Source organism: Sciurus carolinensis, chromosome 7 (genome assembly GCF_902686445.1).
Source record: "Sciurus carolinensis chromosome 7, mSciCar1.2, whole genome shotgun sequence".
Classification (NCBI taxonomy): Eukaryota; Metazoa; Chordata; class Mammalia; order Rodentia; family Sciuridae; genus Sciurus; species Sciurus carolinensis.
In genome coordinates, this window is record NC_062219.1 from 154,596,721 (window position 1) to 154,623,162 (window position 26,442).

Below are 26,442 nucleotides of genomic sequence, written 5' to 3' on the forward strand. Positions count from 1 at the left end.
AGAAGGCTATCTCCTGCCTTTCCAAGGTCGTTAGAACTTCAATATATGAATTTGGGACAGATAAAATTCCACCCATAAGGAGACATATAGTGATGCAGGGCAGTGACCCTCGCCTGTCATCCCAGACACTCAGAGGCTGAGACAGGAGGAGCACAAGTTCCAAGCAAGTCTCAGCAACTTAGCATGGCCCTAAGCAATTTATCAAGACCCTGTCTCAAAACAAAAAATAAAATAAAGAAGGGCGGGTATGTGAGGGCTGGGGCTGAGGCTCAGTGGTGAGCGCTTGCCCAGCATGTGTAAATGTGTGAGGCACTGGGTTCTATTCTCAACACCACATATTAAAAAAAGGAATAAAATAAAGGTCTATCGACAAAATTTTTTTTTTTTTTTTTTTTTTTTTTTTTTAAAAAGGCTAAGGATGTGACTCAATGGTGAAGTACCCCTGGGTTCAATCCCTGGTACCAAAAAAAAAAGTATAATGATAATGCTTCTTGATACTACCCAGAGTGGTTTCATTATACTCTCTTCATACATATTCAAGTTTGAAATCTTGGCCTTATTCTAGAATATTCCCTTTCGTTTTGTTCATATAGTTAAAAATATATAAAATCCTATTGATCTTCTAATTTTTTAAACATGCTCTATGCTTCTGCCAAATTTTGTAAAAACTAGAAATTGAGAATTTGGCTAAAAATGAATTTTGTCTGTAATAAAATACTGTAACAACCATTAAAATCATTGTGACAAAAATAAACACAGAATGTTTGTGGGGTAGTATAGGGATAAGAAAAGTTGCCAAAAAGTGTCTTCTCATTTATATTTTATTCACACACAAAATACAGTCCAGAACAGGGGTGGGATGCATTAGAAGAATCCATCCCAAAATGTGAATAGTACTGTCGCATTTTTTCCAGGTAAAAGGATTAACTCCTCTGAAGAGAATGTTCTCCATTTGACGCTCTCCAAAACTTCCATTTGTGTGTGTAACAGATAATGTTCTATTTCAGATCTTTCTTCTTCAAGTCTCTTTGTCCTATTTTAAAAAGAAAATGTATTCAAATAATTATTGAGTAACAGTTCAGTACCAAGTGTTATGCTATATCAATATACAAAAATGAATGACAATTTTAAATTATTAAGGAAAAATAAAGTGTCTAGCACAAAAGGAAAAAACACTGAGAATTTGCAAACCACATAGCTCTGCAATGCTAAGCATATGGTTCTTATTTATAAAAGAATGCTCCACCTTAGTTGAAGAGGAACAAAGGAGAGAGTTAAGCAAAACTTTGTGTAGTATGGATATAAGGGGCAGAAAAACAGGAATTTTTAAGACAAAAAAGATGGAAATTCAAAATTCTGAGCTGTGGTTTCCTCTGATGAGTAGCAGAAAGATGAGATGAGGTCAAAGCAACCATTGGTATTATGTTACTCCTGTCAACTGGCTTCAAACGTGGTCATCATATTATCCTTTACAACCTGTCTATGTGTTTAATGTACTCTTGTGTATGGATCTAGAATTATAATTGTGATGCTAACAAAGATATAAGAACATACAAGTATATTACTGGGAAAGTCAACTCCTTTCCATAAAAAGGCAGAACCTGCATGACCTATGAAATTTGGTTATAAGAAAATCACAACTTAACTTTGCAAAAACTGCTGCTAAAATAGACTTATTTTAAAGGATTCTTTTTTTTTTTTTCCTCCCTTTCTTTTTGTGTGGTACCTGGGATTGAACCCAGGGTGCTTTACCACTGAGCTACATCACCAGCCTTTTTTGTTTGTTTGTTTGTTTGTTTGTTTGCTGAGACAGGATATCGTTAGATTACCCAGGTTGGCCTCAAACTTGGGCTCCTGTGATCCTGCTGCCTCAGCCTCCCAAGTCGCTGGAATTACAGGCATGTACCATACCTGACTTTTAAAAGATTCTTCATGAAATCTCCCTTTTCCTCCAGAAAGAGGAAAGAGTGACCTGAATTACCCTCTTCTGACTTCCTGCAGGGTAGTCCACCCCTTTTGCTTTCCACAGGGGTGTGCTTTGCTTTCCTAGTAGACTGTCAGCTCCTCAGCCACAAAGAAAATGAGAGCAGGGAGTGGAGGCAGACAGAGAAATCGCAGTGCTGCACGGCCTCACCCACAGGGTGAGGTTTAAATGCAAACCTGAAGGAAGTGAGGGAGTAATTCAGAGATCTGGAGTGGAGTGGCCCTGGCAGCGGGGACTGTCAGTGCACAGTCCCTGAAACAGACAGAGACATTGCTTCAAGAGAGCTCCAGGGGCAATGAAGCTGGGAAAAGTATTGGGATTTGCAGTCACATGAGCAACAAGGCCTCGGTGGGTCAATGAAAGGACTTGGGATTTTACATTGGAACGAGAGTCATTGGAAGTTTTCCAGCAAAGAAGTAACCTGGTCCAGTTTGCCCTTTACTGCAATCCATCTGGCTGCTGTGGCAAAGAGAACAAGAACAGACCCAGGTGGTGAGGGTGCTGCAATAAGTAGTGAGAGAGGGCAGTGGGGCTGGACCAGGCCTCAACAACCAGAATGAAAAACAGTTGGATTCTGTTCGTATTTTCAAAGTAGAGCTTTTAAGACTTGCTGATGGATTGGGTGCAGAATTTTGGAAAAAAAAGAAAAAAAAAATATATATATGACTCTAGCTGAAAGATTAGAATCACCATTCACCAAATCCAAGACAGAGGAGCTGCTCTGCAGAAGTCATGTCAGAAATGCTTTCTGAGGACTGTTAAGTTGGAGGTGGCTATTAACTGGACTTCAAGCATAGATGCTAAATAGGTACCATGGTTTCTGATATTGGAGTTCAAGGGAAATCTGCAGGCTGTGGTTTAATTTCCAAATCATCAACATGCAGATAATATTTCCATGGCAACAAGGAGACATCAGTTCAACACAGATTTTCATTCTCAATATCCATCTTCACAGGACTATAAAGATTAACAAAGCTAAGAGAAAAGGCGTTAGATATAGGACTCTTGAGCTGAGTGTCACAATAGGGTTTCAGGAAACCCAAGAACTCCCTAGAGTTGTTTGCAAAATATGTAAGGAGAGCAGGTGCACTTTGAAAAGGGTGTGCATATGTATCGAATCCTCAATAATCACTGCATAGCTCTAAATTTAATAGATTATTTGAGTATAATTTCCAATTTAATTACCTGTATTTATAACTTGAGGGCATTCTTCCACATCTACAAAATGGAGATAATATGTATTCTGTTCTGAGAAGGAGAAAGAGAGACTCAATGGAGAAAGTACCTGCAAAACCAGAAGTTAGGAATTCACATGTCACAAACAGAGCAAGCACTCATGTCTTTTAACCAGGGCTCAGCCCTTGAATTGCTATTCATTATCAACCTTCTTTCCTAATAAGTTCCATCTGATCTTGTGGCTTTTCAGTTTCCATGGCACTGATACTCTTACAGCTGTCAATGTCGTTTCCAACTCAGACCTTTACCCTAAACTCCAGATTCGTATGTCCAACTGCCTATTTCATATCTTCCTCGTAGATATGCAACGGCATTTCAAACTGTCTGAATATTCAAAACTAAGACTGTAATTGTCTCTGAAACTCCTTTCTTTTTCATTCTTCCCCATCTTAGTAATTGGTATATCCATCCTAGTTGCTATGGCTAAAAATCATTGGAATTGTTAGGATAGCTGGCATGAATATCCACAAGAGACACAGCTCTGAGTTCCAGCAAAGGCTGATTGACAGAGAGTGTGCAGGCTGCCCTCTGCAAGGCACAGCAGCCTCCAGGAAAAACTTCTAAACTATATAGTCCTGTACAATGGAGTGGTTAAAAAATAACTGGTCTGACCCCGTGACTGTTATTTGGCATCTTTGCTGTGGTTTCGGTACTTAGGGATTCTTGGAGTTGGGGCTACCAGTAAGGTCATGCCTGGGTGGGCAGGTGCTGATTTTCAAACTGCAGTTACTTTGGCCTAAGGACCTAGCAGAACTGACTGTGAATTTTCTTTCTCTGATCCCCTATATCAACAGCTTAGGCTGGGGGCAGAGGTGTGGATAAAAAGACCTTAACGTTTTAAAATATATAAACTCTGACCTCTATTCACAGCCTCCACCACGAACACGTTGGCCCAGGGTACTGTCATCGCTCATCTGACTTATTGTAGTAGCCTAACTTGTCTTCTTGCTTCTATCCTAGACCTATCAGTCGATTCTCCACCAGACATGCAGACAGATCATTTTGAAAGATAAACCAGATTTTGTCAATCTTCTGCTCAAAACTGTACAGTGGTTCCCACCTCATTCAAAGTCAAAGTGAAAGTAGTTGCACAACAGCCTGAGGCCAGATGGGACTATTCACTTCCATTTGCTTCCCAGGCCTTAGCCCCTCCTCTGCACCCCAGGCAGTGCTATTTGGAACACCACCTCACTTTCCCAATGTCTTTCTTTCCCATCACTTTGTCAAAAAATTTCTATGTCCCTGTCATTTAAACGTCACCTTCTTCTTCACTCCTTGTGCCTTCCTCCATTTCAGTAATCTCATAGCACCTAACACCACCTAACAGTTTTACCTGTTTGCATGTCCACACCCAACAAACTCCAGGAATGAACATAGGAATATTGGTTTTTTTCACTGCCACGCAATGCTATATCAGAACACAGAATGCCCATGTGCTTAATTTTTGCCTTAACATCTTTTTGGAGGTTTCTCCTCAAATCAGTGCCTTAGCTCCAGTAAAATGATTCTTTCATATTTATACACAAGAATCCATATCTTTTAAAAGATGAGGTTCAAAATAACTTTGTTGGCTTTCCTGACTTCACAGTATTACCCTACAGATTGCTTGCTTGGGAAAAGGCCTTATTTTACAATGGAACTATTGCCTTAAGCCAACAATTGACCTATTATCTTGCATTTGGATAAAGCAAACATGATGTGCCCCTGATGAGATAGATGCAAGCATGTACAAGATCACTTTTACTTCACATGACAGATATAGAAAATATTCCCATCAAAAACTCACGAACTTTCTATAGAACTGGTCTTAAACAAATCAGTAAAGAAAAGCGAGAGGACGGACTTAAGATCGGAGACAGAACCAGAAACGTGGTTCTAGTTCTAAGCAAACCTTAACTGGGTTGTTTCCTACGCAAATTGAGTAGCGATGAGAGGATCTGGTTTTCAACTAGTTACCAGCATGAAGTTGTAGGAGTGAAATAGTTCATGAGCTAGGTGAGTCCACTGATGCCTGTACTTAAACTTAAAAATGCCCACTTAGATTTACCTCGTTTGCTCCTGCTCACCGACACTCTCTCCACACTGCATCCTGGCGTAAACCTTAAGTTCCATGCGGAACACTCGCCAGCCTTGCTGCCCGGCACAGGCCGCTCGGCAAGAGACTGCTCACCCCTAGGCCGGGAAGCCTCCACCCGCTGGGTACGTTGAGTCACATTGAGCCCCAAGCCCCCAAAACCGATCGCTTGCAAGCGACAGAATCGCGATCACTACGAGACACTCTACCGCAAGCCTGTAGTTAGTCTAAGTGACAGGCCGGCGTCACGGTACACACACGACGAATGCCTAGTTTTAACTGGTACGGCAGCTCTTTTAAGGAAAGCCATGGGCGGCCCTGAAAAGGGCCTTTGGTTGAGATTTTAAGCGAAGATGAAAACCTGGACGCTCAGCCGCCGAAGCCGTAGAGCGTGCGGCCCTGGCGCTTGAGCGCGTAGACCACGTCCATGGCCGTGACCGTCTTGCGCTTGGCGTGCTCCGTGTAGGTGACGGCGTCGCGGATCACGTTCTCCAAAAAGACCTTGAGTACCCCGCGCGTCTCCTCGTAGATGAGGCCGGAAATACGTTTGACGCCGCCGCGGCGGGCCAGGCGGCGGATGGCGGGCTTGGTGATGCCCTGGATGTTGTCACGCAGCACCTTGCGGTGGCGCTTAGCGCCACCCTTACCCAGGCCTTTGCCTCCTTTGCCGCGACCAGACATGCTGAACGAGCTGCAGAAAAGCCTCAGAAAAGCGAAGGAGCACAGGAGCAATTCCCTTATATGCACGGATTTCGGACCTGATTGAAGACTGAAACCGCGCACGCTTTCCTCCCGCCCCTCAGGGCTCCACCCGAATGACGTCACTGACAACCGAGTGCGCCCGTCTGCGCATGCTCCCTGCGCAGGTCTTTCCGGCGGGTCCTTTGTCCCGAAAGGGGAAGTTTACGACCTTTCAGCAACTGCCAAACTAAAGAAATGTACACCATTGAATGGTGATCGTGGGCTTCGGAACGGTCGCGCAGCTTCTTTCGCCACAAAACTGCAGGTGGCCGGCTTTGTCCTCCGTTAGAGGCGGGAAACAGCGAGGCCGCTACGTCACGGCTCCAACGAAAACCTGAACAAAAGCGTCTTTTTCCGAAGGAAGAGACGTGGCTGGTCCTCGGCTGGTGGTGTAACGCCCACGGTGCGGAGGCCGGAGTCCATCCCCGGCTTGCTTGTCCCCCTGTTTACGAAAGTGCTGATTGTTAAAGCCTGGCCCTGCTTCGGGTCTGCGCCCAGTGACCCCGGCGAGCCCACGTTTGCTCTTCCCTTTTGAGTTCGGGCTCTGGTTCTGGTAACAGCGCTGCTCCAAACAAACTACTGTCTGAGGCGCGAAAGCTATGTGCAGGCGATTTCCTACAGGGTTTTCCTTGTGGAAGGCCGGAGCACACCGCTGGCGGGCAGCGTTAAGAGGGTTACTAGGAGGCTACCGACGTGCAGCAGAGTGGCGCAGCGGAAGCGTGCTGGGCCCATAACCCAGAGGTCGATGGATCGAAACCATCCTCTGCTAGTTTGCATTTTTTTTTTTTTTAACACAAAAATATTGTAGATTAGTTTCACGATAATTGGAAAAAAAAAAAAAAAGGAAAGCTGAATCCATAGTTTTAGGGGGCAAAGTCCTGAGATTAAAAAGATTTCTAGGAAAAAAAGCATACAACTGTTTTACCACCTTTGCAGATCAACAGAACATCTTTCATGGACACCCAAGGGTCATTATAATATGTCCTCTCACGATGAATCCGATTTCTTCTGGCTGCCAAAATGGCAGTGCCATAGTTGTCAGCCAGGACAATTCTGTGTTGCCTCTGAAGCCAGGAAAATGCTGAAATAAACTGAATGCTAAGGACAAGAACAGAGTAGGAACACAGGAATGTAGGGGTTTTTGTGGTTGTTTTGGGTTTTGGGGTTTTTTGGTTTTGTTTTTTCATAAATAATTAGGAAGCCTTTCTTGCCGAGTGGTTAGGATGATAGACTGTACATTCAGTGGATAGTCACTGTGCGGGTTCTTTGCAACTACAAGAGCCATTCTTAGGAGTGAGTGGCACTTTGAAACAGGTGTGGAGTTTGGATAGCTACCATTGAACTCTGTCCTAAGAAAATTATTTCTGCCCCTGACGCTGGTAAATGTGTCTCTAATCTCTTCTTTCCTGTAATATCTCTTGTACAGTCATTCTCTGTGCTTTTTTTGTTTTTAAGCACATGTGTTGTTTTATTTTTCTCTCTTTCAGAAAGGATTCCTGTTCAGATATTTGTGTCAAATACTATTCTAGAAGTTCAAACACTTTAAGTAGCCTACAGCCTAGATCTACTTTTAAAGAAAGAAATATTTTTATTATAACATCTTTTATTTAAAACGATCATGTGCTGAGTGCAGTGGGAACAAGGGAAACATGATTGCAGACTCATGGCCATCCACTAGTTCAGGGTTTTGGGGGGAAGTACTTCTAAAACAGCATTAACAGATTAACAATTGAGCTGTATTATAACAAAGGATAGAATGCAGGAAAATCATGGGGGAAATGCACACTTTGAAGGCTGGAGAAGGTTTCCTGTTCTCTGTTGTCAGTCAGTGATCACACTTGTGGGTTTCTCTCCGGCTGTGAACTGCAAGGACATTTGTCAATTGCACCTGCCAAGCAAAGTCCACTTGAATATGGAATCAAAGTTGTTAGTGGGAGCTGGTCACCTAGCTACAGCACCAGCCACCGTGCACATCATGAATCTTCATGTCTGCTTTAAATACACTGACAACCTGGTTCATAGTGATTCACTGCTTCAGGGATATAGAATAACATCATAACCCAGTGACGATGTGGACATTCCAGTATTTATTTTCAGAGTGTGACGAAGGCACTTACTACAAGTTGAATGAAAATTGAATAAAACACTTTTGCTGTGTAACTTTGCCCTGGCAATGATCTGCTTCAGGAATGGTGGCAGGTTTTGAGCTGAAACTTGGATAAGTCCTTGTTAGACAGTCAGAAAGAGCACTGTAGGCAACAGGAAAAAAAAAAACCAAGGAGGCATGATAATGAAGAGTTGCTAGGAACCATTAATAAGTCAGCGTAACAGATTATGGCAGTGAGGGAGAGGGAGTTGGAGAGTAGTGAAGTGGCTGTGTTGGAATCACCTCCAGTTCACCCACTGGTGAAGGAGGGTCCTTGCCCTAAATATATGAAATGGTCAAACACATGACACATGATAGATGAGACTGGTAACAATGTACTGGTCACAAGTACAAGTTAGAAGACAAAGGCCCTACACACCACCCAGCACCTCTGAGAGGTTTTCTCAGAAGCAGGAGCCAGCAGGATTGTGATAGGCAGGCTTTACAGCAGAGGGAGCTGGCAAGAGAACCAAATCCATTATGTCAGAAACTGAAAGGGACACTAATAAGGGAACAGGACCAATGGCGAGACTCTCCTGTTCATGGGGTCATATCTAGCAAGACCCGGAACTTGTGGTTAGGTCTTCAGGGGCTCTGTAAGGGTCAAAAATGTCAAGGAAGCTCTTGAATTTTTAGAATTACAATGCACTCTAGAGCTATGGCAGAGCAGATAGAGAAAGGGCAGGTCACAGAGGGAGTCACTGTCCAATGCAGATGGTTTAACTTCTATTTTCTATAGGCGACAGGAAACCACTTACCAGTTGTGATCAAAGAATATGACAGGATTCTCTTGTTTGAAAAAAAAAATCTCTGGAATTTTTATGGTTTTGATTTAGCCTTCGATTAGTTTATTCGTCAGCAAACAATTCCCTCCTAAACTATGAGACCTATATTCACCTAAGTCTGACCACCTCACATTGGTCATCTCCACTTACCGTTTAATAAATAATTCAAACTTAACCGGCCAGGTGCGCTGTAGATGTTGCAAGCCCGTAATCCCAGTGGCTGGAGAGACTGAAGCAAAAGGACCACAAGCTCATAAAGCCTGCCTCAACGACTTAGCAAGGCACTAAGCAACTTGGTAGATCCTGTCTCAAAATAAAAAGGGCTGGGAATGTGATTTTTAAGGCACCCTGGATTCAATCCCCAGTGCCAAAAGGGGGGAAAAACGCTTAAACGAATAGATCCTCACCCACACTGGACTCAGAACAGTCCCTTCCATCACGGTCGGCCAGGGCCTGGATCTAGGAGAGTCCTGGTGTTGGAACGTGGACACAGAGACCCCGACCAGTCCGGGCAGAAGCCGCCCGCAGCGTGGCTTCAGCCTGCAGCCTGCCGCGGGGCTGCGCGCTCCAGAAGGTCACAGACCCGGGAACGGCCTCCTCCACCGCAAGGCCGGACCGCTCTGATCTTATAACGTAGACGTGTCCGCAGTCGGAATTCTCCTACGCCCCTCCTGCGCCTTCGCACCTCCAGAAACGGTGAAGGTCCTGGACGGATGCACAGAAGGCCCGAAGCCGCGCCTGGATCTCCGACGCCCCGAGAAGCTGCTCTTCAGACGCGCACGCGCTGCGGGAAGCGCCCGGCCCGCGCCGCCGCCGAGAAGGCGCTGCGGGCCGAGGCCAAGCCGGGCGGTCGCGGGGCGCCAGGGCCGCCGCAGAGGCCGGCGCGCCGGGCCGTGAACCAGTTCCCCTGCGGGGAGCCGCCGGCAGCGTCCTCCCCGGAGCAGCCACGTACGACGAGAGCCGCCTACGGGCGACCCCAGGCGGGCCATTTCCACTCTCCAGGGAGCGAGTCCTGGGCGGCGCCTCTGGACTTGGGCAAGAGTCCGCCACACTCCCTAAGCGTCACCGCTGGCAGCACCCAGAGGGGACCACGTGGCCTAACGGATAAGGCGTCTGACTTCGGATCAGAAGATTGAGGGTTCGAATCCCTTCGTGGTTAGTTGCTTTTCCTGGAGGTTTTCCCTCCGGATCCTGAACACTCCTGAAAAATAACAGTACCTTGTATTCTTAAAACCGAACACAAAGCAAACCGACCAAGAAGCAAGCCATCGCCCTTCCCTGGTTCTTCCACTGTCCTTTTTGCATCTCCGCCCTGCTCTGCAGAGAAGGCACCTGCTGAAGGGTCCCTGCGGCCGGCCGTGCCCGCGCCCCGCCGACCTAGACATCTAGGATCACAGCAGATAAGCAACACTCTAGCTCCTGAAAGGCTTGGGGGCAGGGCGTGGAGGAGGGAGGCAAGACGGAAAACAAAATGAGCAAGCGACGACATGACAGCTTCGAAGAGGGCGGTCCGGAGGCGCCACAAGGACGAGGCTCTGGCCTATTAACGGGCTTGAGTTAGGGGCACTGTCAACACAGCTCGCGCCAGACGGTCACTCTGAACGTGTTTCTCAAGGGCCAGAGATGAAATTCAAATTTGAAAAGCGCCCCACCCACTTCCCGCAAGCAGAAGGACAAGTGTCATTCCCATCAAGGAGAAAGGTCAAGGTTGAGGGACATCTGTACAAACCCACCTGTTCCACTCCTCCTTGTGCTCCTGGCTGATTCTCCACCAAAGTAACTACCTCAGCCAAGCCCCTCTGCCTTGCCACGTTGTTGTAATTGACAATTCCCTGTCCAGTTCACACTGAAAGTGTTCACTCTAACTTCACCTTGGAATATTCATCTTATTCTTAAGATTTTTTTCTCCTTTCAGTTGAACTCTCAGGCCCAGTGAGGCAAAAACTCTAAAAAGATAGAGGCAAAATTTTGCCCCTGTTATGATGCAAAAATATTAGGCATTTCATTATGTCTTGGAAGGGACAAAGACTTGTGCTTACACCTGCTATTACTCCATAACATACAAGGAAACAAACACTTAAAACCGTGGGAGGGTAATCACCTGCATGTGTGGCTAAAGGCCTGAGGTCTAGGGTAAGCCCTCTGGTCAGCTGCCTCTGCTCCTCACACAGAGCTCTGGTGGACTTGAAGTACGTTCTTTATATCGGACAAGGGGTAAAGGACAAAGTCAGTCAGAGGAAAACTCATGCAGGAAGAGTCAAAGGCCTAGGCAACCAAGGCCAACTGACACCACATTGACCAAGAACATCCTCATGCCCAAACCCAAAGTTAAGGAAAAGGGAGGGAGACCCCATCTCTAGGGAAGCATTGTAAAGTTATTAGGAAAGCTACAGAGGGAATTAAAAACTCAGGTTTGTATTTTAATCACATGAGTCAATACAGATTTATGTACTTTAGAAATTCTGAATCCCCTTCCATTATGTTAAACCTTGCTGCATTTCATATTATAAATAATTCATCAAATTTACAAATTAATATGTATCTTGAAGAAGGCAAAAGCAGTCCTGACAACCAGGACCTGGCCTGGCATTAATGACTAGGCCCTGGTGCAGCTGGAGCTGGCCAACGACTCACGCTAAGGCCCGGCCATCTCCTGAGATGGAGCCAATCTCAGAGAACTGGTCACCACTAACAGGTAAGGCCACACTCCGATCATGATGAAGCAAGATGGAAACAAGATGGTTCAAATGACCAACATCGCCTCCTTCCGGGATCACACCCGTGATGCCTGCTTCTATACCAATTTTAGCTGCAGTTTTGCTTTGTCCTCTCACCTGTTAGGTAATGATTATCAGGATGACCGATCAGGGAGACCGAGTCAACTCGTGGCACACCATGACATTCTGTCTCTCTCACTGCGATTTGTCAACAAGCACAACTTTACTCAGCTTTCGCTGTGTGTCTGCTGTTCTTTGGCCACAGATCACCAACAATCTCGAATTTTCATCACAGAAAAAGAGGCAGCTAACTTTTTTATAATACCTCCCCTTTATCCATCACTAAACCAAATCAAGAGGAGACGAGTTAAAAAGTTGAGGACCAGGGCTGGGAGGTAGCTCAGTTGGTAGAGTCCTTTCCTTACAAAACCCAAGGCCCTGGGTTTAATCCCCAGCATCACAAAAAAAAAAAAAAAAAAAAAAAAAAAAAAAGTTGAAGACCATCTTTGCATGCCCTCAGTATAGCAAATTTTTTTCAGTTTGCAATTTACTATATTGCTACATTTTTGTTTAGATATGGGATGTTGGGAGCCAAATGACAGCCTTTAATTTTTATTTAGTAGCTTTATCAATCTTTTCCTGTATTATTTCTTTATTCAATAGAAATATTAAGATCTCAAGATCTTTTCTCATTCAGGAGCAATATAGTATGTGTAACTAGTCCCTTATGAGCACACACATATGATGTTGCTGACTATTATGAGATAGAGTGCTGTTATATGTTCCTGTAGCCAGTAAATACCTGCATATACACTATGTCCTTGATAAAAGACCATCCTGTTAGCTGGGTGCAGTGGTGCATCCCTGTAGACTGTGATTTTGGGTTGAGGATGGATTATGAGAGAACAGGGTGGGACGTTCAGAGAGGAACAAGAGGCCAGGTCACAGTGGCCTGAAGGGCAACTGGGCCTCCCTGACAGTCACAGCGGTAGAAGTAGTGATGGAGTGGAATTGGGTTTGTTGGCAAATTTGAAGAGTGAAATCCAGGGACCCAAGGGTGCCAGCAGGGCAAGAGGGTTTATTAGAGTAGTAGAAAGAAAGCAGAGCTGCTGATGGAGAGGGGTCCCCAGAAAAGGGATACCAGACGTGTCTGTTGTCTGGGGACTTGCAAGAGACTGCAGGGCTAACGGAGCGAGTCCCCATCCGCTCAGCATCCCACGTGAGGCACTCTGTCCACTAGCAATTCGTGCACTCTTGGGTCCCATCAGGTTACCTCGCCCCAGTTTTGATGGGAGTCTGGGTACCAGACAGCAGGTGTCTCACTGACGGTTTTTTCTGCTTCCACAGGAGTCAGCCTGACCCTGGTGAGGCCTGGCTCGTGTCTGCATTTTCTCAGCCCTGACCTTGAAAGAGCCCAGGTTTCCTGCCTGTCCACTTGAGCCCTTCCTCCTGCCTCAGTGAGAAGTGATCTGCTTCTGGACATTTTATAGAGGGAACAAGAGGCTCACCTCTTTCCCCGTTCGTGTGTTTATTTTGCTCTTTAGTAGGAGGGAGAAATGAGTAGAAGCTGCAGTGCTTGGAAAAGGTCTTCGACTGAAGTAATTCGACTAGAACACAGAGTGGGGATTCGCGGTGAGGGGTACATCTGATCTGGGGTGGGGAGGACTTCGCCAGAAGGCAGCTGAAACTCTTGGCGCAAAGACCATCAAGCGCGGGAGAAATGACCCGGCGGAGGGGCGAGATGGGTGGCGAGGCGCAGAGACCCGGATCGCGAGCGCGGAGGGCGGCTCTCCACCTGGGGAAGGAGAGGGGCTGCGCAGCCGGGGAGAGCTTCGTGGGTGCTGGAGAGAGGCCGAGGCCCCCGGGAGGGCGGCTGGGCTTAAATCACGTGCATCCTGTATAAAATGGGGGGTGCTCTGGAGCTCATAGGTACAGTGCGGAGTCGCTCCGAAGCTCACCGTAGATAAAACCTCAGCTCCGCGGAGCCGACGAGGGTGGGATTCGAACCCACGCGTGCAGAGCACAATGGATTAGCAGTCCATCGCCTTAACCACTCGGCCACCTCGTCACCTGCTCAAGATTGCTTAGGTCTCTTATTTCTTTATGGACGTCTCTGTTACCCTTTTGTTTCCCGCCCTTATTTTTCTAGGGGTACAGTTTCATTTCTCAGGTTCTATCGTTTCAACCTATGACTTCCTGGATGCAAACGATGCCTTTGCTCTCAGAAATGACTCCCTTTGACAAATGAAGGGAAAAGCGAAGAAGAGGAGAGCTGGACCTGAATAAAGATAACAAAGTACACTTCCTACAGGGGACATGGAGAAGTTAATGAGGAAGAATGGAGTTTATAACCACTTTTGCTTTTTAAATCAAATTGGATTTTGTCCCTTCTGCAAAGCCACATATATTAACACCATAATTAAACCAGTTCATGTCGCCTACCTGGAAGCTGCTAGATAATATTCTCAAAATGATGCTACCACCTGCCATTAGTGCTGGGAAGAAATAATCATCACCTCTCCGAGAATACCAGGTGGTGACTAGTGAAGCTGGAGTGGTGCATGAAGGTCGAATTGTCACTGGTTCAAATAAGACGGAAGAATTTGGACTTTACCTTGCAAAATTGCAGGGCTAACGGAGGGGACTTTACATTGTTTATTTTGTACAACTAAATGTAACAAAAATGATAATGTGGCATTGCCATTTTGTGTTACTACTGTGTATTTCTATGCCCTCCAGCCAAAGACCACCAGGAATACAGCTGCAGTTGAATAAGTTGTTTTTGTTGCTACTGTAACTAGAAAGAATGCACATGGGAAACCTTGGAGGATCCCATAAGGAGGTGTTTTAAGAGAACTTACTATAGAATTGTGCTTGTGTTGGGTGATTGGGGGAGGGTACAAGGAAGCAGGGCTCTGCACTGTATTGGATGCCTTCAAGAAGAGAGGGCAAAATTTAGTAATTGGGTACCTGAATGAATTTTTTCTAGAAGGCAAAATACAATGAAGTTGAAGCTGTAAAAGCAGTGACCTCTCATACTAACTGGTGGGTAGGCGGGGGGCAGTTTGGTGTTGTGGACTGCACCATGACTATTTCACTATGTACTTAGTAGAGACTGTGAAACACTTGATGTTTGGTTGTTTTATCTCATTTCATCACAATCAGAAAGGTCAATCTGTTGTAGCTGTTCTGTGTGAGATTGTTCAACTGCAACAGAAGAACGGTGAGCACCAGGCCAGTTCCTACAACACGCAGGCCTTGAGAATTGTCAGTCTGGCTCCCAGATGCCAGGGACCGCTTTTCTCTTTCTCACTTACGTTCAATATCATTATTTGAATAAAAAAAAAAAAAGTGATGCATGAGTATGTTGTAACATGACATAACAATGAAGAAAAAAAAAGATGAAATGTGGAAAATGATCAGGGATCAAAGGTCATATCAAAAGATGATTTAATAAATATTAACTATTAAATATCAATCTGTATCAGAACATATCAAACTAAAACAGGTAAATTATACAAAGCTGCATGTTTTAAAGTACACTGTTCTAAGGACAGGAGTATATACCACACACAAAATTCCCTACCATGGTGATACCTTGTTATGTAGAGATACACAGTTAATAACTTAAAAATCAAAATATAGAATGTGTCAGAAGGCAGTAAGTGCCTTGGAAGGGATGGTGGGTGGTTCCCACTCCATGCTGCACATTTAAATCCATGAGGGATTTTTTTTCATGTTTTTGCTTTAGGTGTAGGTGGACACAATCCCGATATTTTATTTTTATGTGGTGCTGAGGATGGAACCCAGGGACTCACACTTGCTAGCAGACACTGTAGCACAGAGCCACAACCCCAGCCCACCATGGGGCATTTTTGAGAAGTATTCATGTCAGGCCATCATCCCTAGAAATTCTGTTTCACTTGTCCAGGACTGATATTAGAATAGCAAAAGACAAGCTCTTCAGTGCTGACTTAATTAATAAAGGAAAACAAACAAACAAAGCAGTTAAAAAAAAAAAAAAAAAAACGAGGCACAAGATCATTTTCCAATTGGAGCCTTGGCAATCAGATTCCATACAGCCAATCTTGACTAAGTATGAGGATAGACCTGCAAAAAGTCAGTCAGCTGTGCTCATTCTGCCTCAGGCTCTGTAGGGTGTTCAAAACCCAGTGTGGTGGCCACATTTCTTGTGCAATCCCCTTGTTTTAGTGTGGGCTGGCCCTAGTGACTTGCTTCTACCCTACAGAATGCCAAAAATATGATGTCACTGTAAGGGTTAGGTTAGAAAAGACTGTGACTCCCGCCTAACCTGCAGATTTGAACTCCTGCCTCTTCCATCTTTGTGCTTTGATAAAATGACCTGGCATGCTGAGAAGGCCTGCCCCTGTGGCCAGGAACAAAAGATGAGCAGCAGTCAATGGGCAGCAAGTAACTCAACCCAATAACTGCTAAGGGATGGAATCCTGCCATTGAAGGCAGGAGTTTGAAAGTGAGTCCTTCCCCTGCCAAGCCTGGGGACAGCTGCAGTCCAGCCAGCACCAGGACGGCAGACTGGGAGGCTTGAGGTAGACCCGGTTAACTTGCTGTTAACGGGCTTTAGATTTGATCTAGTGGTCATGCTGGGACCAATAGAAGCTGTGTTAGCTGAACGATGGCCCCCAAATGGGTCCTCATCCATGGTTGAAGATAAATAAGCAGAAGGGAGCTTACAGGGTCTTTTCTTTTTTGTAGCTGGATACATCTATCCATACCTTTTTGTGAGGTGCTGAGGGTCAAACCCAGTGCCTTACGCACGTGAGGCAAGCACTCTACCACTGAGTTACAACCCTACAGGGCCTTTTCTAGAACAAAGTTTAGGGGCCAGAGTAACTCCTGGGGATCCTTTGCTGTCATTGAGAGCACCAGAAAATGTTTTGAAGTATGCAGAGTCAAGAGAAGAAATCAGGATCGCTGTTTTCAGAGTCCAGAATGTTAACTGTTACGTGCTGGGATCTCTGCATAACAAACCTTCACAGTAAAACATGTCTATTCTTGCATCTGCTCTGTAGATCTCTAGAATATTTCTGGCACAGATTCAATTCAAGGAGCATTGGCAGAGAGTCGTGTGTGGAGAGCACATAAGCTCTCAGGCGACTATGATGGCTGGGATTTCATTCTATCATTTTAATGTCTCTGTCCAGAATTGACCTACAAAGCTCCAGAGAAGAAAAGACAGGTGGGGCTTCTAAACTAGGACACGCCATCATCCCAGCATACGATTCACAACTTGATGGACTCGATCCACCAGCAAAGCAAACAGACATCAGAAGGAGGAATTATAGGAGACAGGGACAGTCAACGTTCAGTGACCAGAGGAAAGAGCAGGAGCTGGGTGTTGCTCGAGGAGAGGAGGTGCGAGTCTGAGGGGATGTCTATACATGCCAGGGGTATTCCCGGTTTGGGCAAGCTTAAGGACAAGGTCTCCAGAGCTGATCCAGGTCCATTGAGACTTGAAATCCAGGTGATAGCCATTAAAATATGAGCCAATTTATCTCATTATATGTACTTTTAAAAGAACAGTTAATCTTCCAAATAATGGGAGCCACACATTAGCTTAAAGTGTTTGAATGGAGCTCACACTGGATACAGTCAGTAGAGAAACTAACATATACACAGCTGTACAGCTATTGCAGCTGGGACTTTCCCAGGCCAGTGTTAGTGCTTACAGGCCAGTAGGCTCCAGGAAAGGAGAAAACGAAAATTGGAGACTGTAAAACAAAAAATTACCCAGAGTTGAAATTACCAGAATCTGAAGAACTCTGGGCAAAAAGGCAAAAATGGACATCAAGTGAAAGTGGGACTGGGCTTGAAATCCAGAAGTAGATCAAGACAGTTTCCACCGGGCCAAAGAATCCAGGTTGATTTGGAGAAAGTAATTGACAGCACTTAGAGCCAGGCACATGCAGCTGGAAAGTGGGCAAAGAATTTAGGAGAATCACAAGAGGGAGGTCACCAGATGTTTCTGAGGTTCCCAGGAGATGGGATTCAGCTTCCTGAATCCAGAAGCCAGTGACCAACCATCAACCCATGAAGTCCATGTAAGTGATGAGCTTACTACTGCAATTCTTATGTTAGTCTTGCATTCAAAAAATATATTTGAAGGGGGATCCAAAGAAGAAAAAATTCTGTCCCATGAACCATTAAGAACCAGGCCACAGAGATAATTTCCCTATACCAAAAGCGAAACTAAGGAGTTGCACCCCTCTGGGGAAGGAAGGGCTAGGGAGAAGACGAGTCTATGGATCCAGATTCGGGGACAGTTAGAAATAAGCGTGAAGGACAGGTCACCAAAACCACAGAAGGTCCCACCGAGATTTGAACTCGGATCGCTGGATTCAAAGTCCAGAGTGCTAACCATTACACCATGGGGCCAGCTCCCACAGGTCTGTCCGGGGATATCCACACCAAAAATGGTGAGGCGCGTTATTCTGTCCAGTCTGGGGAACCCTGGTCTAGATAATCCATAGATATTGACTGCATCCCGGACAGCAGACGCCGGGTTCTCCTGTGCTACCAATTCCTCGGGACCAGGATCCTGCCGCACGTTCTTTGAACTGGAAGCCAATGAGTGGTCTTCACAAGGGGAGGCCAGTCTTCAAGACCTGGGCAACGCTTACACCCAAAGGCAGGAGGAACAAAAGTGGCCGAGCGACTTCCCGCGAAGTCGGGAACCGGAGCCGTCCTGTAGGGGAGGGAGGAGGCACCGTGCTCAGGTGTCGGCTCACGTACGCAGGGTGGACGGGGAGGGAGGGAAAGCGCCAAAAGCTGGGAAGGTCCCACCGAGATTTGAACTCGGATCGCTGGATTCAAAGTCCAGAGTGCTAACCATTACACCATGGGGCCCGCGAGAGGAACCTTTCCCGGCTGATCTTTGACAGCAAGCAGCAGCGCGTCGCATCGCCTTGGTCGAGAGGTTGTCTAGTCCAAGTTCTCCGCAAACACGGTCCGGGATTCCAGGCGTCGCCCGGGAGGACAAGCACAGCAGACCCTTGCAAGACCACAAGCGCGCACTTGTTAGATGCGCTCCCTGGGCAACCGGAGCTTGTCTGCCTGCGAGCTGGCGAGCACGGTGTCAGCGCCGACCAGCCTCTCAGGGCCCCGGGCGCAGGAAGGGTGAGCGCGAAGCAGAGAGGGCCCGACTGGCCACGCCGCGCCGAGCACAAGGGGAGGCTTTTAGTCGTCTTCACTTCCTTCCCTTCCTCCTCCGCCTTTCCCGATGGCTCGATCGTATTTGTTCCACGCTTATCCACATTGCACCAAGATATTCACATTGCACCAACAGTTACCCACATTGCACCAAGTTATCCACATTGCACCAACAGTTACCCACATTGCACCAACAGTTATCTACATTGCACCAACAGTTATTACACAATCATTCACATCACACCAACAGTCGTTCACATTACACCGTTCACATTACGCCAACTGTGTCGGGAACAGTAAGGGTTAGGATAGCAAAACGGTCTCTTAGAGAGGACAGCGGAAACCTAGGAGCCGTTTTGAAAACTCCCCCTCATTTCCTCTGCAAACCCCGGGGAGGGCGGAGGCCGGGCGGGTGGAGGCTGGACGCCCGCCCGCGATGCGGTCCGGGCGGTAGAGCTCGCTGAGCCCACAGCGCGCAGGCGCGTCGGGTCTCTGGGGAGCCGCGGGGCAGCGGGGCGGAGGGAGGGAGCTCGGAGCGTGAGAGCCCCAGGCGGGTCGGAGCCGGGCCGCCTCCGCGTTCCCGGTTCCCGGTGACTTCCTGGGGCGCCGCGGGAAGGCTGCTGCGCGTCCAGCAGGAGAGGGACAGAAGTCTCGCTTCCGAGCGGGAGGAGAAAACAAGAGCCGCGCACACGCGGGCGGCCAGCCAAGAAAACGCGCCTGCGTAGTCGGCAGGATTCGAACCTGCGCGGGGAGACCCCAATGGATTTCAAGTCCATCGCCTTAACCACTCGGCCACGACTACTCGCTGCGGCCGCGACACTGTTCCCCTGAGGAGTAGTATCTTCCTCCCCGGCTTCCAGGGTGCCTTGGCGACACAAGTGCCTGTCACCGCGGTGAGAATGACAGGCCCAAGAGCGGGGCGCGCTCGGAGGAGGGACCGCCAAGGGCAGCAGGGCTCAGGACGCGCTGCCGACCGCCAAGCCGGGGGCGCCACCGCAGAAGAGGACGGTTCTTCTCAGTCTTCCTTCGGGACTCTCCGCCTTCACCTCCGGCCCCCAAAACTCTGAAAAACAGGTGTTTAGTGTCGTAACTCGGCCGTTTCCCTCATGCCTGCGCTTCGGTCAAAACAAAGCCGCAGGTCTAGCAGAGGATGGTTTCGATCCATCGACCTCTGGGTTATGGGCCCAGCACGCTCCCGCTGCGCCACTCTGCTCCCCGTGGGCACCTTCCGGGCTGGGGCTTAAGGCTGGTAGGGAGGAGACCCAGGGGCAGAGGTGGCCTGGCGAGCAGGGCGGAGACTCCTTAGGGCTAGCGGATAACCAGAGGCAGGCCGACCACACGGACTTAAAAAGGCAGCGCTTGGAGCGCCCGGAGTCGCCCGCGGTCCGCCGGGAGGGATGCGTCGGCGTTAGCAGAAATCATCACCTGAAGGTGACGGCCAGACGGAAAAAGGGACGTGCATTGGCCGGGAATCGAACCCGGGCCTCCCGCGTGGCAGGCGAGAATTCTACCACTGAACCACCAATGCTCATGGCGGCCTCTTTACCGGGCGCTCCTATGGCGGCAGAGAGGCGCGGGGGCCTCCGTTTTGTTTTCGGAATGTTGGGGTTTTTTGTTTGTTTTCCCAGATCCGGTTTTAAAAACCCTGAACTCGAACCTCAGAAACCCTGTGGACAGACGAGGAACCTGCCGACAAGAGGACAGCGCCAGGAACACCGAGCAGCAGGTCTCCCGTCCCACCCCAGCCCTTCCCTGGCGCAGTCGGGAACCTCCCGTGCAGGGAGCGGCCGACCCGCCGCCGCGCCAGGTCCAGGGACTCCCGGCGAGCCGGCCGGGCAGCCAGGATGGCCGGCGGGGCCCTGGAGCACCGCCCCGGGGGGCGCGGCAGGCGTCCGCCCCGCCCCGGAGCCCAGCGGCGCCTGGAAATCCACCGACGCGGCTCAGAGAGTGATCGGCCGTGACCGGCCTGCGTCCACCACGCAGGGCCAGTGAACGGGGTCCTGGAGAGGGCGAGGCAGGCTCCGCTCAAACGTCCAGACACCCTGCTGGCCTGAACTGCCGAAAATGACAAATCCAAAAGAAACGCGGCCCCTGTTCATGAAGATTGTCCAGCTGGTTGGAAGGAAGCCATTGGCCAACCATGAAAACCAGATTCTTTCTACTAGAAGTCCAGGGCTTGGATTTCAGAAGTCCAGTGGTCTCGGACCGTCGAGGACAGCGTGTGAAGGCCCGGAGGCTTCCCCGCCTCTCACTCGGGCCTCGCGGTTGGGTCACTTCAGAACGGAGCCACCGTGGGAGGGGACTGGTCTGCAGCTGTGACTGGAAGCCTTGCAGGGAGGCAGGACGCTGCCAGAGCAAATTAAAGAGGCGACGACTGGTTTTCCTGAAAGAAGAATTTGGGCGATAAACTAGGATTCTCTGAATCCTACCAACAGAAGAACCGGACAGAGTAAGAAACATCCCCAAAATTGGTCAAGTCGCATGTGTTACTTCTCATTCACTTGTTTGTAAATGGAACTTGGAGTAGTTGACCTGCGCTCTTCAGGGAGCCAGCTATAAAAGTGAATCAAAAGTGTCTGGAAAATGGCATCAAGGCAACAGATAATATTAGCTGCCAACGCTTTCTTTATGTCACTCTTTAATGAAACTCTGGAAGTCAGGTAGTTCCCCTTGTTTCTACAGAACTCTTCATTATAATGTACATAGTGGGCACTCTTATTGGTTGTATTCAACTGATGGCATAATGCAGACTATTCCAGAACAAATATTCAAAGTATATTCTTTGTGAATGATATAAAATTAATCTTTAAAATGTTCACTCTACTTCCCCAGATTTTATTGCTATTTATCAAATACCGGCTCCAAAACATTACCAAAAGTCCCACAGAAAGAACAGAGTTGAGTTTACTAGGCAAAGGAGAACATTAACTCAGGAATCTTAACAATGTGGACCCGTAGGAGTTGAGCTTTTGACTGAACTTTCTGAAATCTGGGTTTTGGTGAGTCAAAGTAGGCATTTTGGTATGATTGGTAAGGATCATAATATATTTTAGGATTGTAGACATAGCCAGGAGAGGAATTTGAGATGCACTGCCGTACTTGTTGTCTGTTGCTGTGTAATGAATGGTCCTAAACCTTAGTGTGTGAAAACACAACAAACATTTGCCATCACAGCTCCTGGGAGTTGGAATTCAGGGGTGGCCTCCCTGGGCAGAGGTCTCTCCCTAGGTTGAAAGGAGATGCTGTTGATGGAGTGGAAGTCACCTGAATCTGCAGAATTTCTCTTCAAGCTCAGTCCCTTGACTTCTGGACAGAAACCACAGTGTTCTCTACATGGTCCCCCAACAAATCCTGAATGGGCTGCTGACATGCAGCAGATCCAGCGATCGAGGGGCCGCAAGGATGCCAAGGCCTCAAGAGACTTAGTGTGACTTCATTGTTCTGTCCTCTGGAAGCAGGTCACTAAGCCCAGCCCACACTCAAGGGAGGGAAATTGGGTTCCATCTCTTGAAATCCATTATTTGGAGTTGTGTTCATGACAGAGGTGCAGCTTAGTGGCAGAGCAGTTGCCTGACATGCATGAAGCCCTGGGCTTGGTCCCCAGGGTCACAAGAAAAAAAAAAAGGAGTGGAGGTGTGCTCAGGTGTGTGCCAAGTCTCTCCCCTGATTGCAGTCACTTGAGTGAAGTATCCTTGCCATTTTTAAAGTGTCTAATGTGTCATCAGAGGAAAAGAAAATAGGTCATCCTGATGGATATTTCATCCAAATATGATAAAGGTTGATGACCGAGTTGATTTCTAAAAAGGTGATTCCTACATGTTAATCTGTATTGTGTTGCAAAAATTCAATATTGACAAAAAAAATTGTGTTTTGTTTATCTTTTTTCCCAAATTTTTATTGCTGTACCTAATAGTAGAATTTGTTGTCACATGTTCATATAAGCATACAATATATCAACATAACGTGCTCAGCACCATACCCAGTATTTTCCCTTTCCCTCTCTTGCTCCTCCCTCCAGTCCCTTTCCTCTACTCTACTGATTTCCCTCCGATTTTTATGAGACTCCCCCACATACACACACACCTTTCTTTTTCTTCTTCCTCTCTAGCGTCCACATATGAGAGGAAACACATGACCCTTGACCTTCTGAGTTTGGCTTATTTCGCTTAACAAAAGGATCTCTGGTTCCATCTCTTTTCCTGCAAATGACATCCTTCCATTCTTTTCATGGCTGAGTAAAACTCCACTGTGTCTACACACCACACGTTCTTCATCTGCTCTCCTGTCGATGGACCCCTGGGCCTCTGCACAGCTTGGCGATGGTGAATTGTGCTGCTCTAACCCGGGTGCTCACGCACCGTTCTCGGATGAGGACCTAACTCTTCAGGGTAAATGCCTACTAGAAGAGATGAAGCTGGTCACGCGGTGGCCCCATGCCTAGTCTCTTGAGGGACCTCCACGCTGCTTGCCATGTGGTCGTGCTAACTTGCAGTCCTTCCAACAGTGTCACAGTGTCCTCTTCTCTCCGTGTCCTCGCCAGCATTTACTGTCGTTCATATTCATGATGGCTGCCATTCTGACTAGGGTGAGATGAAGTCTCAGCGTAGTTTCTTTTAAACTTTGTTATTACTGAGCGTTATAGTTACACATAGTCGTCGGCTTCATTTTGACAAAACCATACGTGCTTGGAATCTGATTTCGCCGGGGTCCCACCTCACGCCGCTTTCCTCCCCTCCTCCCTCCCACTATTCTCCTTCCTCTGCTCTACTGATCTTCCATTTACTCCCTTATTTATTTATCTCTGATTGGAAATTTCTGCACATATGTAAAGGTGAACTTCCCTTTGGCACCTTCACATATGCATCTAACATGATTTTGTTAAGTCCGTTCCTTGTATCCTTCCTTTCCTTCCTCTCTCCCTCTCCTCCTCCTTCTACTCCACTCATCTTCCCTCTATCTCTCTGATATCCAGTCCCCCTCCCACTGCCCTCTTTCCCTTACTTTGCGCTAACTTTCCCAAGGAGAGAAAATAGTCAACCCTTGATTTTCTGAGTCTGGCTTATTTTACTGAGCATGCTGACTAATACCATCATTTCTTTCTTCTTTGTGGCTGAGTAAAACTCTGTTGCGTGTGTGTGTGTGTGTGTGTGTGTGTATATATATATATATATATATATATATATATATATATATCACATTTTCTTGGTCCATTCATCTATTGACAGGCATCTGGGCAATTTGGCTATTGTGAATTGTGCTGCCACAAACATTGATGTACCTGTATCTCTGTAGTATGCTGATTTTAGTTCTTTTGGATAAATCCCAAGGAGTGGGATACCTGGGACATACAGTGGTTCCATTCCAAGTTTTTGGAGGAATCTCCATGCTGCCTTCTAGAATGGTCGCACTAATTTGCAGTCTCACCAATAATTTATGAATGCACCTTTTCCCCCACATCCTCACCAACACTTATTATTTGTATTCTGGAGAATTGCCATTCTGAGTAGAGTGAGATGAAATCTCAGTGTAGTTTTGATTTGCATTTCCCTAGTTGTTAATGTTGTTGAACATTTTTTCATCTATCTGTTGGCCATTTGTATTTCTTCTTTTGAGAAATGTCTGTTTAATTCATTTATTTTTAATTGAGTTAATTTTTTAGTTAATTATTTTTAATTCTTTATATATTCTGAATATTAATCCTCTTTCAAAAAAGTAACTAGTAAAGATTTTCTCCCATTCTGTACGTTCTCTCTGATATAGAAAAAATTGTGAAAGATTTTGAAATGGACCAAAGGGAAAAAAAAAAATACCTGTGTGAGTAGTCCCTGCACATATTTAGGTAATTTCATTCTCTGGGAATCTGTACCCATCATTGTCCTAACCAGTTCTTCAACTCTAAGTTGTATAAAATGTTCAGTTATGCAAGCTATTCCTTTCTGTAGAAATACAAATGAGCTGTCACATGGAATGCAAGTGATCGTCAACCTGTGGGAAAGAGCCAGTCTGATTTTTCTTTATACATTTGTTCTACATTCCCATACTCCTCTGAATTGGTGACAACAGCCTATGAATAATTCATTTTGTCCCATCATTCACAGATGTAAAACATCTGTAAAAACTTAAGTTGAACAATAAATATACCATGTATTATAACTTTGAAATAATCATCATGTGTTTAGAGGCCTATTCGTTTGATAAAAGTAATAGATGAATGATTAGAGCACCTGAAAATATTCTTAAAGACTTTAAGAAGGTGGTAACTTTGCTGCGCAAGTTACTTATACTAAATGTCCAATTGAAGAAAATATTTATGTGTACAACTGACATAAGAAATGCGTTCATGAAAGTATTTTCTAGAGCTAGGTTGTCATTGTATTTGGAGAAAAGCATAGCATTTCAAGTTATCAATAGCAGAAAACTGCTGTCCTATAAACAGGGGATACTGTATAGTGACATGCAATGGGTACCACCTGGATGTTCCCAGTTACAGAAATGACAGGCACCTGCTCTCATTACTCTCTGTACATGGAAATTCATCTCTACCCGGCCTCTACCCTGCCTTGAGTCCTAGGAGGCTGGCCTCTAGGGACACAATCAGAACTGTAACCCGTGTCTGGTTTCCTATTGGACTTGTCCAGTGGAAGGCACAGCCAGAAAGGAGATGAGAGTCAGGGTGTCTGTTCTCCATGACCCCATGTCACAGGCTGCAGGTTATCTGAGGGGCTGAGGCCGAGTCCCTGCCGAGAGCCACAGCACCTGCCTCAGTGCTGGCTGCTTTTGCCAGCAGCTGATACAAGGTGCTAATGATCGCCACCTTCTAGAGGGAGGCAATACCTAGCTCTTCTCCATCTCTGGTGAGGTCCCACCATCCTGTCTACACCTTGGTAAATAACTTCTTTGCACCCTCTTCAAACACATTCTGTATCCTGCTTCTTTAAACCCCCTTTGAATGCCCTTCTTTGCTGCTGAGGCCCTGGCTAGTGCACTGCGCTTGAGAAATAGTCTCACAGAAAGGTAGGTACATGAGCAAACAGCATTTCATGCCTAACGTTGAAATAAGGATAAACCAAATGTGGAGGTGGATATTTCTAGTTAGCAACTCAAAATTCATTTTCCTTTTCTTCCTTGAGAGTAAGGTAGCTCTACAAATGCTTAAAGTGGCAGAGAATCCATAATCACACTCTGGGTTTCTTTTGTTTTTTGTTTTGTTTTATTTTTTGACAGTCTATTCATTGTTTGTGACTCGTTAATACACCTTTGAAATATTGGATTCCAAGCCACCAGCACCACAGGGAAAACAGACTTACAAGTGTCCTTTGAAACCAACAACACTGTTGAAAAAAACAAGCAGGGGCATTGTGGAATTACAGATCTGATATAAATAATGAAATTCTCATGGCAAAATGGTTAAATTAAATGGACTATGAGGCAGTGGAACCACTTGGCAAAGATCAACAGTGGAGAAAAGAAACTAGAGTCATCATGCCCCAAGCAAACACAGTGGGACCTATAACAATCTCAGTGGTGTTGTGGATAAATGCAATTGGATGGTTTCCAAATATTACACTTCT

At 46.5% G+C, this 26,442-nt stretch overlaps 1 protein-coding gene and 8 non-coding genes across 17 annotated transcripts; 2 read left to right on the forward strand and 7 right to left on the reverse strand.

Annotated features, from left to right (window-relative positions):
• Positions 1–812: 812 nt before the first annotated feature.
• LOC124988127 (histone H4) lies at positions 813–6,071 on the reverse strand. 9 transcript variants are annotated; one of them, XR_007109367.1, is made up of 3 exons: positions 5,656–6,071; positions 3,170–3,227; positions 813–1,033 (listed from the first exon to the last, which is right to left on the reverse strand). XR_007109367.1 is itself a non-coding variant. In XM_047557307.1 (3 exons), exon 1 carries the CDS (start codon positions 5,973–5,975, stop codon positions 5,664–5,666), a length of 312 nt encoding a protein of 103 aa, XP_047413263.1. In that variant the 5' UTR covers positions 5,976–6,070; the 3' UTR covers positions 813–1,033; positions 3,170–3,202; positions 5,656–5,663. The 9 variants fall into 9 exon arrangements, 1 of the variants encoding a protein (XP_047413263.1); XR_007109363.1 differs by having other exon boundaries at positions 3,170–3,269; positions 5,656–6,065; XR_007109364.1 differs by having other exon boundaries at positions 3,170–3,232; positions 5,656–6,063.
• Positions 6,072–6,732: 661 nt separating this feature from the next.
• On the forward strand, positions 6,733–6,804 carry Trnam-cau (transfer RNA methionine (anticodon CAU)). The gene has a single exon. It is a non-coding gene; the product is annotated as a tRNA-Met (tRNA).
• Positions 6,805–10,052: 3,248 nt separating this feature from the next.
• On the forward strand, positions 10,053–10,125 carry Trnar-ucg (transfer RNA arginine (anticodon UCG)). The gene has a single exon. It is a non-coding gene; the product is annotated as a tRNA-Arg (tRNA).
• Positions 10,126–13,669: 3,544 nt separating this feature from the next.
• Positions 13,670–13,751, reverse strand: Trnas-gcu (transfer RNA serine (anticodon GCU)). The gene has a single exon. It is a non-coding gene; the product is annotated as a tRNA-Ser (tRNA).
• A 4,274-nt stretch (positions 13,752–18,025) lies between these two features.
• Positions 18,026–18,097, reverse strand: Trnaq-uug (transfer RNA glutamine (anticodon UUG)). The gene has a single exon. It is a non-coding gene; the product is annotated as a tRNA-Gln (tRNA).
• A 399-nt stretch (positions 18,098–18,496) lies between these two features.
• Trnaq-uug (transfer RNA glutamine (anticodon UUG)) lies at positions 18,497–18,568 on the reverse strand. The gene has a single exon. It is a non-coding gene; the product is annotated as a tRNA-Gln (tRNA).
• A 1,023-nt stretch (positions 18,569–19,591) lies between these two features.
• Trnas-uga (transfer RNA serine (anticodon UGA)) lies at positions 19,592–19,673 on the reverse strand. Its single transcript has one exon. It is a non-coding gene; the product is annotated as a tRNA-Ser (tRNA).
• Positions 19,674–20,012: 339 nt separating this feature from the next.
• On the reverse strand, positions 20,013–20,084 carry Trnam-cau (transfer RNA methionine (anticodon CAU)). The gene has a single exon. It is a non-coding gene; the product is annotated as a tRNA-Met (tRNA).
• Positions 20,085–20,328: 244 nt separating this feature from the next.
• Positions 20,329–20,399, reverse strand: Trnag-gcc (transfer RNA glycine (anticodon GCC)). The gene has a single exon. It is a non-coding gene; the product is annotated as a tRNA-Gly (tRNA).
• Between the last annotated feature and the right edge of the window lie 6,043 nt (positions 20,400–26,442).

Excerpts from the sequence above, each read along its gene's own strand:
- LOC124988127 (XM_047557307.1), bottom strand. The coding sequence starts at position 5,975 with ATGTCTGGTCGCGGCAAAGGAGGCAAAGGCCTGGGTAAGGGTGGCGCT.